Source organism: Bos grunniens, chromosome 16 (genome assembly GCF_055505025.1).
Source record: "Bos grunniens cultivar Pamir isolate PY7600 chromosome 16, Bosgru_T2T1.0, whole genome shotgun sequence".
In the NCBI taxonomy this organism is placed as follows: Eukaryota; Metazoa; Chordata; class Mammalia; order Artiodactyla; family Bovidae; genus Bos; species Bos grunniens.
In genome coordinates, this window is record NC_141180.1 from 52,537,262 (window position 1) to 52,551,406 (window position 14,145).

Sequence of the window (14,145 nt, forward strand, 5' to 3'; positions counted from 1 at the left end):
CTTCGGCCAGAAGAGACAAGTAATGTACACTGAACATTAGTATATGGCTTAATACGGCAGTCTGTTTTTATATCATTATCTTGATATCAGAAAGGAGAGAATTCCAGTCTGTTTACTAGACACTATATATTTTCATTTATGCAAACATTTAAATGCATTCTTAATTTTAGAAGCTTTTTGATTTTTTGTTGTTGCTGTTACTGATGACATGGAATTAATATATTTTTATATTTCCTTTATGTGGCTCTTAAAATAGCAGAGGCTTTTAGGAAATCTAGTGAAGTATCATTGCAGTTGTCATCTAATTTGTCTTCAGAGGACAAATTAAATGATTAAAAACATGTAAAGAGATGAGGGAAAAATTAGTAGGTAAGTGCAGATCAAATTTTTTTTTTTACACTTGCGATATAACAAGTACTGTATTATATTCTAATGAACCTTATCGTTCTCTTTGTGAAATCTCCACTAGTATAAAATAGATACTTTGGGCTGTTAACTCAGATTTACAAGAATTTGCTTTAGCACTTAGAAGCATTTATTTATTAACTGTCTTTTATACTAGTGGTCTATAAAAACACTTTCAAAATTTCTGCCAGGGGCCTTTGCTAGCACACTAGAATTCACAAATATGTATAGCATTATCATTATGCATATATTTCTCTCCAAGAGTGAAAGATAACTACTATTTCTTTATTCTCTTCTTTACTGGATTAAATTCAAGATTGTTCTATTATAACTATAAGCATTGTGTATTAGGTCCAGTATTTTATTTATCTCATTTTGTGACACAATTTTTATATCCAGTGACATTAAAATGTCCCATTGTTTAGTGGCCTTCTTTATGAGATGCTAAAAATGGGTCTGCATTTTATATGACATGGGAATGAATGGTCATTAGTTTCTCATGACAGAATCGTGTTGGTTTGAATGCAGGTTTTTTGTTTTGTTTTACCCCAAGTGAAAAATTATTGCAGTTATCTCTGTTACATTAAAAAGTTCAGATAAGTAGATTAATTATATGTGAAAGTTTAGCAAATGTTTGTTTTCACCAGTGCTGGAAATGCCAGGCCATTAAATAAGAATGGCAACTTAAAGTGGGCAAGTTTGATAAATGCATTAGCGTGCATCAGTCTAGTAATAAGGTTCTCATGCTTTCTCTCTCCTGTTTTTCATTTCCAGTGTTCTATTTAGGTGAGTTTTTGAATTCTGATTTTTCATTTAAGTTCTCCCTCTCCACTTCATGAATAAGTACCCCAAAGAGAATGTCTCATTGTCTTAGAAAATGTCAAGCTTAGGTGCCTATTCAGATGCTCATTGAACACTTGTTTTACTCAAGCTCTTCATATATAAATGTTTATTTTTCCTTTATTGTTGATGTTTTCCATTTGTTTCAAGTAAGCCTTCTGGAAATAATGACAGTATTTTGTTGCAGTCTTTCATTTGCTGTGTGTTATATGAAGCTTATATTTTATTTTGCTAAACAAAAAGAAGATACATTTGTAATTTTGTGATGGTTTTATGTTATTCTCATGATTTTACCTCCTCTATCCAGCACAATATAAAGATAATGTTCATTTATAATGTTTCCCTCCCTTTTTAGGGCCAACATTGCCTAGGCAAAATTCACAACTACCTGCCCAAGTTCAGAATGGCCCATCACAAGAAGAATTGGAAATTCAAAGAAGGTAAATTCCCAAGTTATTATTTGCCCCTGTCTACTGCAGAAGACCAGTCTGTGAACATCTGATATTGAAAGTAGATTGTGTCTCATCATGAACTGTGTACTGTTAAGAAGTCTTCAAGACATCTTATTTTTATAGCTGTTATAAATGAATCTATGATTGTTATGGCTGTCAAGTGACTAATTTGGAAGGTTGAAGTAGTGTTGACTGTATAAGGCATTGGACATTAGATATGACTTAGTAATGAAGTGTATAGTCATTCTGATTTTGATTAAACTGCTGGTTTAATGAAATCAATAATATTATCTTCATTATTTTCAGTGTAGTGTAGAAATACATTTGAAATTATACAGCTTCATCTAGGGATTTTTTTTTTCTGAATTAGCAAAATAGTCTCTAAATTATAAGCTACTTTATAACAAAACAGTTTTATAAAATTCAGGTACAATCAGTAACTAAAATTAAGCTAGTCAAACCAGGTGTCCTACTTAAAGAAAGGAAAACTTTTTGGAGATGTTGATGTTGCTTTTTATTACTAGTAGATTACCCCTGTTTTGTTCTGGAAATTGATAGCCATCATGTAGATGGAATTTTCCAGTTGAAAGGGATTTGCTCCATGCAGGCCAGTATTTTTTATTGTTGTCTTTGATTTGGACCTCACATCTGAAACATTCTTTATATTCTTTATGTTATTAATACATGTGCCACGTTTCCCTGACGGATGGTCAAGGGATCTCTTGCTGTGGTTCTGTGTTGGTTACTTTGCTGTGTAATTACTTAGTTCTTGAAGAATGCCCTCCAGGATCTCCCAAAATGAATTTTGTTTTTGACAGTCTGTATCTTCAGGTAGTTCCAGAAATAGCCTCCATATTTGGTGAAACTATGTCTGCCCTTTAGAGTGATGCTGTGACAGATATGAATAAAATGAGTTTCTGTAGAAATAAAGAAAATTGAAAGGACATAATCATTTCAGTTCTGTGTTGAAAGTTTTAAACATACTAGGATAATTCTAACAGAAATTGTAATGATCTGTCTCTCACACACACAAAAAGAAAAGTAGTTAGTAAAAATTATCATAGAGGACTTCCCTAGTGGGCCAGTGGTTAAGACTCTGTCTTTGCACTGCAAGGGGCACATGTTTGATCCCTGGCCAGGAAACTAACATCCCAATGTTAAGAGTAGTAGATTTGTAGAAGGCTAGGAAGAATCAGGAGAAAACCCTGAACATAGTAAGTACATAATCTTTGGGTGCTACAAAGTGGGCAAGCAAGCAATCCCAGACACAGTTGCTGGAGGCCAGGACAGTAGAGAATAGAGACAGAAACCATCTGCTAGTACTGCTGACTCATTCAGGGACATCCAGCGGATTCAGGGACATCCGCTTTGCACAGGGCTGTCAAGAACTTGCAGCATACAGTTTTAGTTGGAAGTGAGTATTTTAAGTGAATTTTTAGTAATTGTTACTAGAACACCATGCCTCATGTATGTTTTTTCTCTTTTCAAAGTGTTCATCTGAGCGAAGTTTTTCTCTTTGTATATAAGTAGATGCTTTTGAGTTTGAAAAGTGAAGATGTTTACATTACTTGTTTAGTTGAAGACTTGAACTCAGTCATTTTGAAGCATAAAATCCAAACTTCTGAAAAGTTCATATAAATTTTATATTTTTTGTCCACAGTCACGCATAGACTGCTTTCTCCTTCCACATGACACCAACCAATTTCCTTCTCTCTCCAATATTTATTTCATCTTCATTCCTTTTCTTTATTCTCCACCCACTTCTTTTTTATTCTTATGAAATCTGCCTGTGTCTCCACAGATCTACTGGACATGCTGCTTCCATCATTTACTTAGACTAGTCTTGTCTTAGAACACATGTACCACTTCTCTTTCTTCCTTTTGATACCTGAGAATCTCTTCTTTTTCCTAACCCTTCTCCTTTTCTCTCCTTTTTGTACCTCTTTGTTTTCTTATGTAAGTTTTTACACTAAACTATCTTTATTTTTTCTTTCTGCACATAGTATAACCTTTGAAAAATTGATGGTTTGGTTGGGTCTTGTAGTTTTATGCTGATGGCTTCAAAATCTACAGCTCCTAATTATCCAGTAGAGATCTAAACCCATATTTCCAGTGAAATGGAGTAGAGTCATGGGTCCTTTTTGAGAACTGGGAGGAAGTGGTAAACTACTGCCTCCTTCTATCTTGTCCCCCGCCACAGACACACCCTTCAGATAGGTGTGTGTGATTGTGCACACGTCTGTCCTTACATGGTCCAGAGGATCACAGACCCCTTTAATTCCAACAATGGATGCTCAATGAAAATCCCTGTGTAGAGCTCATCCGCCTGGGTATCCCACTGATGCCTGAGTTTAAACCCTTATGATGTCATTCGTAATGTACATTCCTTCTTCTCTCTAATATTTCTCCCAGAATTGCTACTTGGAAAGTCTATAATTATCTTCATTCATGATATCTATTCAAGTCCAGTTCATTCTTTCTTTCTCTAAAAGCCTGTTGGGTTTACTGTTCTAATAGTCTCACTGGTAGTAGCTTTCTCCAGTATTTATTCTCTTATATACTACTATAGATTAGACTTTCTAGTTTTTCTATCTTTAACCTAGATCCCTTTCGGTTATTCCTACTTTATTACTGCCAGATTAATTTTTTTTATTAAACTTGTTTTGCTCAAACAGTACAGGAGGGTCTCAAGTTAGGGAGGGTAATCTGCTGCACAATTATGCCTTCTCCTCATATTAATCACCAGATTTAAACATTTTTAACCATTTCTACCTTAAGTACTTTTGATGAGTTCTCCCATAATAATTTGTTTATATTTCTATTTTTTGATTAGTCACATTACAGAGAGTAGCTATTGAATCTTTGCTATGAAAAATGAAGATTTATTTACCTCCCCTGCCAATTATGAGTAGTTACTATTTTCAGTTCTTCTAAGGCTTTGCTGGTAGCTCAGCAGTAAAGAATCTGCCTGCCAGTGCAGAAGACACAGGTTCGATCCCCGGAGAAGGAAATGTCAACTGACTCCAGTATTCTTGCCTGGAGAATTTAATGGACGGAGGAGCCTGGCGGGTTATAGTCCATGGGGTCGCATACAACTGAGTGACTAAACAACAGTCTTAGACAGTATGTCTTAACTCCTAACTCTGTAAGAAGAGTGCAGTAGTTCTGTACATCCCGCTGCCCCCTTTCTTCCATTCTGCAACCTAGCTTTGGCAGACACGTCATCTTTTTTATTATTTTCAAGGTTTATACATTTGCAGTCTTTCTGTTACTATTATTAAATTTTTGTCTTTATGTTATGTGATCTTTTTTCCCCCTTCCTAGAATCCATTTAACCTTCTTAGTAACCACAGTAGTCTGAGTTTTCACCAAGATGTGATAAGATTAGGTTTTGGGGTCCTCCCCTGTTTATTAAGCTCAATACTTGGTGGACTGTTAATGTTTAAGACTTAGCCACAACTCCTAAATTTTTAAGAAGTTTTAATTTCTTTAACCATTTCCTTCTGTTCCTTCTGTTCTCTTTTTGGGGAGCTCCTACTGATCAAATGCTGGGCCTCCTGAGTTATTTCCTTATGATACTGGTGTTTTCTCATTTCCTGCCTCTGTTTCTTTGTTCTGTATTCTTAGTGATATTTTTTAAGATATTTATTTATTTATGGCTACATCAGGTCTTAGCTGTGGTGCACAGCTTAGGAGTGCATGGGCTCTGTAATTTGTGTTGCACAGGCTTAGTTGCTGTTAGGCATATGAGATCTTAGTTCCCTGACCAGGGATTGAACCTTTGTCCCTTGCATTGGCAGGCAGATTCTTAATTACTGGACCACGAGGGAAGTCCCTTCTTGGTGATATTTTTAACTGTACGTTCTAGACCAGAACTGTCCAGTAGAAATAGAAGCTACATATTCAATTAAAATTTTTCTAATAGCCATACCAGCAGAAGTAAAACATAAAAATTATTTTTAATGATTAGGGAGCAGAGGGATGACTGGTGAATTTTCTTCAGATAATGTGTGTGTTTCTTCATCAGCTTGATTAAGGTTATGTTTCACATTTCCATCCTCTTGTATCTGCTCATCTCAAGTTAGGTCTTCCCCAGCTTCTTCTCATGTCTGCTTCAGCCATCCTCCTTGTGTGTTCTGGACTCTGGATGCCTCCACTCTTCAGTCCAGTTGTGTTCAAGGCTAAGTGTTTTGTTCTAAGTGCTTATAGTACATGATGGTGAGGAGTGGTGGACAAAAAGCCTCACCCTAATCAGAGAGGGAATGTGGCATGGTGTAGTAGAAGTTGGTCAGTGCTGTGGGGAGAAGTAGAGCTGAATAAAGGGAATATATGTTGCAGGAAGGCAGGGGAAGTGGTTATAACTTTAAAGAGGTTGGTTGGAGTGCATCTTCTAGAAATGAACGGAAGGAGTTAGCAGAGTAGATGTCTGGGTAAGTGCATTGCAACAGAGAGAATGGTTCTGCAAAGCCTTAAGGCAGGACTGTGCTCATGTGTGTAGGGAGGAACAAGGAGATTTTGAGGCTTTAGCCGAGAGAACAGATGCAAAAAAGGAGAGTCGTATCATGCAGGACCTTGCAGGCAATTATAAAGAATTTATCTTTTATTCTGAGAGAAATGAAGTACCCATTGGATGATTTTGATGGGAATGATCTGGCTTAAAATTTTAACAGAATTAGTCTGGCTGCTCTAATTCTGTTAATTATGGGATTCCCTGGTGGCTCAGATGGTAAAGAGTCTGCCTGTGATGCGGGGGACCAGTGTTCTATCCCTGAGTCAGGAAGATCCCTTGGAGAAGGAAATGGCAACCCACTCCAGTATTCTTGCCTGGAAAATCCCGTGGACCGAGGAGTCTGGTGGGCTACAGTCCATGGGTCGCAGAGAGTTGGACATGACTGAGCGATTTCACCTCTTAGTCTGGCTGCTCTGTTGAGACCTTAACTAGGTGGGAGATAATGGTGGCTTCCCCAGGTAGTGGGAGCAGTGAGAAAGGTCCTCACACTTTCTGGTGGACTGACTGTACATGAGTGTGAGAGAAGAGGAGTTACGGCTTTTAACGTGAACTAGTGGGAAGGATGAGATTACTATGAACTGAAACGGGCGAGACTGAGTAGATTTTTTTGGGAGAGATCAGATGAATTTTGAAAATAGGTAGTTGGATGAACTAGTCTGTAGAAACTGGGAAAGAATTCTAGACATGTAACTCCTCCCTACCCTTTCTGTCTTCCGAAAATTTGATGATAAATTTGGTCTACGAAAGACCACTCTGTAATTTCCTACTTTGTAATGGGTTTGTTTATGCACACTTTAAATTCCATTAGCATTCTGGAGTGGGGAAAGATAGTCTGACTGGTCAAATCTACCAACTTGAGTAAGAGTCCAGACACTCCTGTCACTCGCCGCCTGCATTCCTGGGGGCCAGCTCTCCTTACACCCAGTTCAGTTCTCTGGCCTGGAGAGCCCCTCCATGTGTCTCTTTCCTCTGTATGACTGTTTCTACACCATACTCTGTTCTTCCCTCTGCGCTTCCCTGAGTAGCATTTTACCTCTTCTGTCCTGCCCTTCTTGTTTTTTTTGTCTTATCATTTTTCTGTAGACTCTTCTCCGGGTATTTTAATGATGTTCTTTTCTGGACTCCTACAATTTAACCACACGCTTTTTATATTTTATTGTTTGTTGTTTATTTTACATATGAGTCTTAACCTCTACAGTAAACATCGTTGGCTATTTGAGAGTAGGATCCTGAATAAAGTTTTTAATAAAAAGCCAAAAAGCTAGTGGTACTGAATTCATTTATATGTAGGTGTTGGGACATAACAGGCAGAAAATAGGAGTTCATAAGGTTGTTGGGACCATTAAATAAGATAATACGCACTCTTTTCATGCTGCCTGGGCTCTTCTGTCTGTGCTCTGAGAGCTGGCGGGAGGCATTCCTGACGAGATGTTCTCTGAGCTGTGCCTTGAAGAGGAAGTGAAGTAGGTATCTGAATCTGATTTCTGAAGAATCTGCTTTTGTTTGGGACAGTCCATTGGACATTGAGGAACTTCATTTGCAACTTTAGGGACATCAGTTGTACAATGTGAAGACTAGGAATGGCCATCTGCTTTCTGGTTTCTGCAGTTTTGTTGATGAGTGGTGTTACAAATTGAATAGTGTCTCCCAGGAAATCCACCACCTCAAAATGTAACTTTTTGGAAATAGAGTTGTTAGTTATGATGAGGTCATACTTGAGTGAGATGGACCCCCTTTGTCAAATGTGACTGGTGTCCTTATAAGAAGATGAGAAAGTTACAGAAGCAAGATAATCATGTGAAGACACAGAGAGCACCATGTAAAGACGGAGGCAGAGACTATAGTGATCCTTCTGCAAGGCAAGGAATGCCAAGAATTAACGGCCTTCTGAGAAGGAAGAGGAAGCATGGACAAGACTCTTCCCCTGAGGCCCTTAGAAGGAACCAGCCCTGCTGACACCTTGATCTCAGACTTTAACCTCATACTGAGGCAGTGAATTTCTGTTGTTTTAAGCCACCTAGTGTGTGGTTCTTTATTATGTAACCAAAGAAACCAGTATAGGTGGTCACTAACTTAGTAGGCCAGCAAAAGCTAAACTGACGCAGGACAGAGAAGAGAAGATGTGGGCGAGAGGCCGTACCGGAGAGGGGATGAGTGAAAGCCGCCAACTTAGTCTCTTTCCCTTGCTCAGTTGCCGTCATTGGCAGCCAGACCGTAGAACTCAGGTGAGGAAGAAGAGTCCTCCTCCAGAAACTTGCTCAGCCAAGAGAAAAATCAAAGATGTTGACATCCAGGGTCCTTCCCAGTGAAGCTCATTTTTTTAAGGCCTTCTGAATCAGCTTTAGTACTGCTTATAAATGTGAGTGGACAGCCAGGGATCATCATGTCTTTAAGGATAACTTCTACAACATGAAGACAGATCAAAACAAACAAAAAAATTGATATTGGAGGAAATAGATGTAATAACAGGGAACAGAAGAAAACCTAAAAATATACTGTAATAGCTTCAGAGAACTAAGAATATATTTTATTCATAAAGCAAACATTTGTAGCTATTTTAGACTTCCCTGATATTCCAGAGATATTGCTTTCCTAATATGGCAGGAATGGGAAGTGGGTTCGATCCCTGGTCAGGGAACTGGATCCTGCATGGCAGAGCTTAAAGATCCCATATGCTGAAACCAAGACCTGATACAGGAAAAAAATATGTGCGTGTATCTATATACAAATATATAGAGAGATATTTGTATCTATATGTAATATAGATCAGATCAGATCAGATCAGATCAGATCAGTCGCTCAGTCGTGTCCGACTCCTTGCGACCCCATGAATCGCAGCACGCCAGGCCTCCCTGTCCATCACCAACTCCCGGAGTTCACCCAGACTCACGTCCATCGAGTCAGTGATGCCATCCAGCCATCTCATCCTCTGTCATCCCCTTCTCCTCCTGCCCCCAATCCCTCCCAGCATCAGAGTCTTTTCCAATGAGTCAACTCTTCGCATGAGGTGGCCAAAGTACTGGAGTTTCAGCTTTAGCATCATTCCTTCCAAAGAAATCCCAGGGCTGATCTCCTTCAGAATGGACTGGTTGGATCTCCTTGCAGTCCAAGGGACTCTCAAGAGTCTTCTCCAACACCACAGTTCAAAAGCATCAATTCTTCTTTGCTCAGCCTTCTTCACAGTCCAACTCTCACATCCGTACATGACCACAGGGAAAACCATAGCCTTGACTAGACGAACCTTTGTTGGCAAAGTAATGTCTCTGCTTTTGAATATGCTATCTAGGTTGGTCATAACTTTCCTTCCAAGGAGTAAGCGTCTTTTAATTTCATGGCTGCAGTCACCATCTGCAGTGATTTTGGAGCCCAGAAAAATAAAGTCTGACACTGTTTCCACTGTTTCCCCATCTATTTCCCATGAAGTGGTGGGACTGGATGCCATGATCTTCGTTTTCTGAATGTTGAGCTTTAAGCCAACTTTTTCACTCTCCTCTTTCACTTTCATCAAGAGGCTTTTGAGTTCCTCTTCACTTTGTGCCATAAGGGTGGTGTCATCTGCATATCTGAGGTTATTGATATTCCTCCCGGCAGTCTTGATTCCAGCTTGTGTTTCTTCCAGTCCAGCGTTTCTCATGATGTACTCTGCATATAAGTTAAATAAACAGGGTGACAATATACAGCCTTGACGAACTCCTTTTCCTTTTTGGAACCAGTCTGTTATTCCATGTCCAGTTCTAACTGTTGCTTCCTGACCTGCATACAAATTTCTCAAGAGGCAGATCAGGTGGTCTGGTATTCCCATCTCTTGAAGAATTTTCCACAGTTGATTGTGATCCACACAGTCAAAGGCTTTGGCATAGTCAATAAAGCAGAAATAGATGTTTTTCTGGAACTCTCTTGCTTTTTCTATGATCCGGCGGATGTTGGCAATTTGATCTCTGGTTCCTCTGCCTTTTCTAAAACAGCTTGAACACCACACACATATATATTTTAAAAAGAATGAGTATAAAGAAATGTACTTAGAAAATTTTTTTGAAACAGCATTAATTTTAATAATAGGAGGCTTGAAAAATAAGAATGAGGCAATTGTCCTGAAAATAGCAGTAAAAGAGATAGTATATGAGGGGAAAAAAATTAAGATCAGATTAGGTGGCACTCCATCTAAATAATAGGAATTTTAGGAGAACAAGATCAAAAATGTGAGGAAATGGAACCTGCAAACAAATAATATAAGGAACTTTCCTGGAATTCAGTGACCTGATCATGGTCAGGGGTGCTGACTTCTTCTGAAAAGGGCCTGACAATAAAGGTCCTAGACTTTGTGGGCCACAAGGTCTCTGTGGCATTAGTTCATCTCTACCCCTGTAGCTTTGTAGGATGGGCCAAAATTTTCTGGGGGAAAGAAAAAGAGTAAGCAAACAAACAAAAATAGATCACCCGATAATATTTGACCCCATTGAGAGGGTCTAGAGTTCTGATGGAGAGTTTGGGTTAGGTATGGAAAAAAGAATCAAATTCTGAAAATAGCCATTTTTAACACCACTGTTAAGAAAGGAATTGTTCTGGAAGGTAAATATGGTCAGCAAGAGTAAGTTAAGTGGCTGCTGATGTATCCAAAGTCATGACTTTATGGAGAATAAGTAAGGTAAGATTTTTAGGAGGGTTAGAGGGTCTGGGAATTAAATCATTTATGTAGTCTAAGTCAGTAGATAACTTCTAAATCTGAAAGACTAAGAAGTATTAGTTCTAAACAAATAAATTAGAAACATAAATATCAAGTGTTGAATGTAGTTGTTTCTGGGGAGAGGAATCAGAAGTAATGAAGAGTTGAGAAGAGGATTAGTGTGTTGGATTCAGTTCAGCCACTCAGTCGTGTCTGACTCTTTGCAACCCCATGGACTGCAGCACGCCAGGCTTCCCTGTCCATCACCAACTCCCAGAGCTTGCTCAGACTTGGGTCTATCAAGTCAGTGATGCCATCCAACCATCTCATCCTCTGTCATCCCCTTCTCCTCTTGCCTTCAGTATTTCCCAGCATCAGGGTCTTATCCAGTGAATCAGCTCTTTGCATCAGGTGGCCAAAGTATTAGAGCGTCAGCTTCAGCATCAGTCTTTCCAGTGAATATTCAGGACTGATTTCCTTTAGGATGGACTGGTTGGATCTCTGCTATCCAAGGGACTGTCAAGAGTCTTCTCCAACACCACAGTTCAAAAGCATCAATTCTTTGGTGCTCAGATTTCTTTATGGTCCAACTCTCACATCCATACATGACTACTGGAAAAACTATAGCTTTGAGTAGATGGACCTTTGTTGACAAAGTAATGTTTCTCCTTTTTAATATGCTGTCTAGTTTGGCCATAGCTTTTCTTCCAAGGAGCAAGCATCTTTTAATTCCATGGCTGCAGTCACCATCTGCAGTGCTTTTGGAGCCCCAAAAAATAAAGTGTCATATTTCCACTGTTTCCCCATCTATTTGCCATGAAGTGATGGGACTGGATGCCACTATCTTCCTTTTTTGAATGTTGAGCTTTAAGGCAGCTTTTTCACTCTCCTCTTTCACTTTCATCAAGAAGTTCTTTAATTCCTCTTTGCTTTCTGCCATAGGGTGGTGTCATCTGCATATCTGAGTTTATTGATATTTCTCTTGAGAATCTTGATTCCAGCTTGTGCTTCATCCAGTCTGACATTTTGCATGATGTAGTCTGCATAGAAGTTGAATAAGCAGGGTGACAAAATACAGCCTTAACGTACTCCTTTCCCAATTTGGAACCAGTCCGTTGTTCCATGTCTGGTTCTAACCATTGCTTCTTGACCTGCATACAGATTTCTCAGGAGGCAGGTCAGATGGTCTGGTATTCCCATCTCTTAAAGAATTTTCCACAGTTGGTTGTGATCCTTACAGTCAAAGGGTTTGGCGTAGTCAAGAAAGCAGAAGTAGATGTTTTTCTAGAACTTGCTTCCTTTTTCTATGATCCAACGGATGTTGGCAATTTGATTCCTGGTTCCTCTGCCTTTTCTAAATCCATCTTGAACATCTGGAAGTTCATTTTCACGTACTGTTGAAGCCTGGCTTGGAGAATTTTGAGCATTACTTTGCTAGTGTGTGAGATGAGTGCAGTTGTGCAGTAGTTTGAGCATTCTTTGGCATTGCCTCTCTTTGGGATTGGAATGAAAACTGACCTTTTCCAGTCCTGTGTCCACTGCTGAGTTTTCCAGATTTACTGGCATATTGAGTGCAGCACTTTCACAGCATCATCTTTTAGGATTTGAAATAGCTCAACAGGAATTCCATCACTTCCGCTAGCTTTGTTTGTAGTGATGCTTCCTAAGGCTCACTTGACTTCTCATTCCAGGATGTCTAGCTCTAGGTGAGTGATCATACCATCATGGTTATCTGGATCATGAAGATATTTTTTGTATAGTTCTTCTGTGTATTCTTGCCACCTCTTCTTATCTTCTGCTTCTGTTAGGTCCATACCATTTCTGTCCTTTATTGTGACCATCTTTGCATGAAATGTTCCCTTGGTATCTCTAATTTTCTCGAAGAGATCTCTAGTTTTTCCCATTCTCTTGTTTTCTTCTATTTCTTTGCATTGATCACTGAGGAAGGCTTTCTTATTTCTCCTCGCTATTCTTTGGAACTCTGCAGTCAGATGCTTATATCTTTCCTTTTCTCCTTTGCTTTTTGCTTCTCTTTTCCCAGCCATTTGTAAGGCCGCCTCAGACACCCATATTGCCTTTTTTGCATTTCTTTTTCTTGGGGATGTTGGGGATGGTCTTGATCCCTGCCTTCTATACAGTGTCTTATACCTCTGTCCTTAGTTCTTCAGGCACTCTGTTAAATCTAGTCCGTTGAATATGTGTCTCTTCCACTGTATAATCATAAGGGATTTGATTTAGACCATACCTGAATGGTCTAGTGGTTTTCCCTACTTTCTTCAATTTAAATCTGATTTTGGCAATAAAGAGCTTATTATCTGAGCCACAGTCAGCTTCTGGTTTCAGTATTGACCATGTGGTGATGTCCATGTGTAGAGTCTTCTCTTGTGTTGTTGGAAGAAGGTGTTTGCTATGACCAGTGCATTCTCTTGGCAAAATGCTGTCAGCCTTTGCCATGTTTCATTTTGTACTCCAAGGCCGAACTTGCCTGTTACTCCAGGTATCTCATGACTTCCTACTTTTGTATTCTAGTCGATTATGATGAAAAGGACATCTGTTTTGGGGTGTTAGTTCTAGAAGGTCTTGTAGGTCATCATAGAACCATTCATTTGGCATCAGTGGTTGGGGCATAGACTTGGATTACTCTGATACACAGTATTGTTCTTTACAGTGTCAGACTTTACTTCCATCACCAGTCACATCCACAACCAGGAGTTGTTTTCGCTTTGGCTCCATCTCTTCATTCTTTCTGGAGTTATTTCTCCACTCTTCTCTAGTAGCATATTGGACATCTACTACCCTGAGGAGTTCATCTTTCAGTGTCCTATCTTTTTGCCTTTTCATCCTGTTCATGCAGTTCTCAAGGCAGGAATACTGAAGTGGTTTGCCATTCCCTTCTCCAGTGGACCACGTTTTGTCAGAACTCTCCACCATGATCTGTCTGTCTTAGGTGGCCCTAAGGAGCATGGCTCATAGTTTCATTGAGTTAGACAAGGCTGTGATCCATGTCATCAATTTGGTTAGTTTTCCATGAGTGTTGGATTAGTGTTTTATTATAAACTTTGTAACACTTTGACCTTTTAAACTATTTTACAAGTAATTTTAAAATTTTTCATGAGGGTAAAATTGAGTTGATAAAATCAATAATTACCTTAGATGTTAAATCTTATCAGTCCAATACTTTTGCTGTAGTGAGATGATGATAGTATAGTTTTCTATTCATATGTTGTGTGTCATTTGTTAATACCAATTTCTGATTCCTACTCATACTATTAATT

The 14,145-nt window shown here is 39.0% G+C and overlaps 1 protein-coding gene across 25 annotated transcripts in view; it reads left to right on the forward strand.

Annotated features, from left to right (window-relative positions):
* Window positions 1–14,145, forward strand: part of ENAH (ENAH actin regulator) — a 157,721-nt gene that overhangs the window by 114,335 nt on the left and 29,241 nt on the right. For all 25 annotated transcript variants that reach the window (XM_086345117.1, XM_086345129.1, XM_086345133.1 and 22 more), the window contains one exon: window positions 1,601–1,685. In XM_086345117.1, coding sequence (XP_086201243.1) covers window positions 1,601–1,685 — 85 coding nt within the window. The remainder of the gene's footprint in view (window positions 1–1,600; window positions 1,686–14,145) is intronic.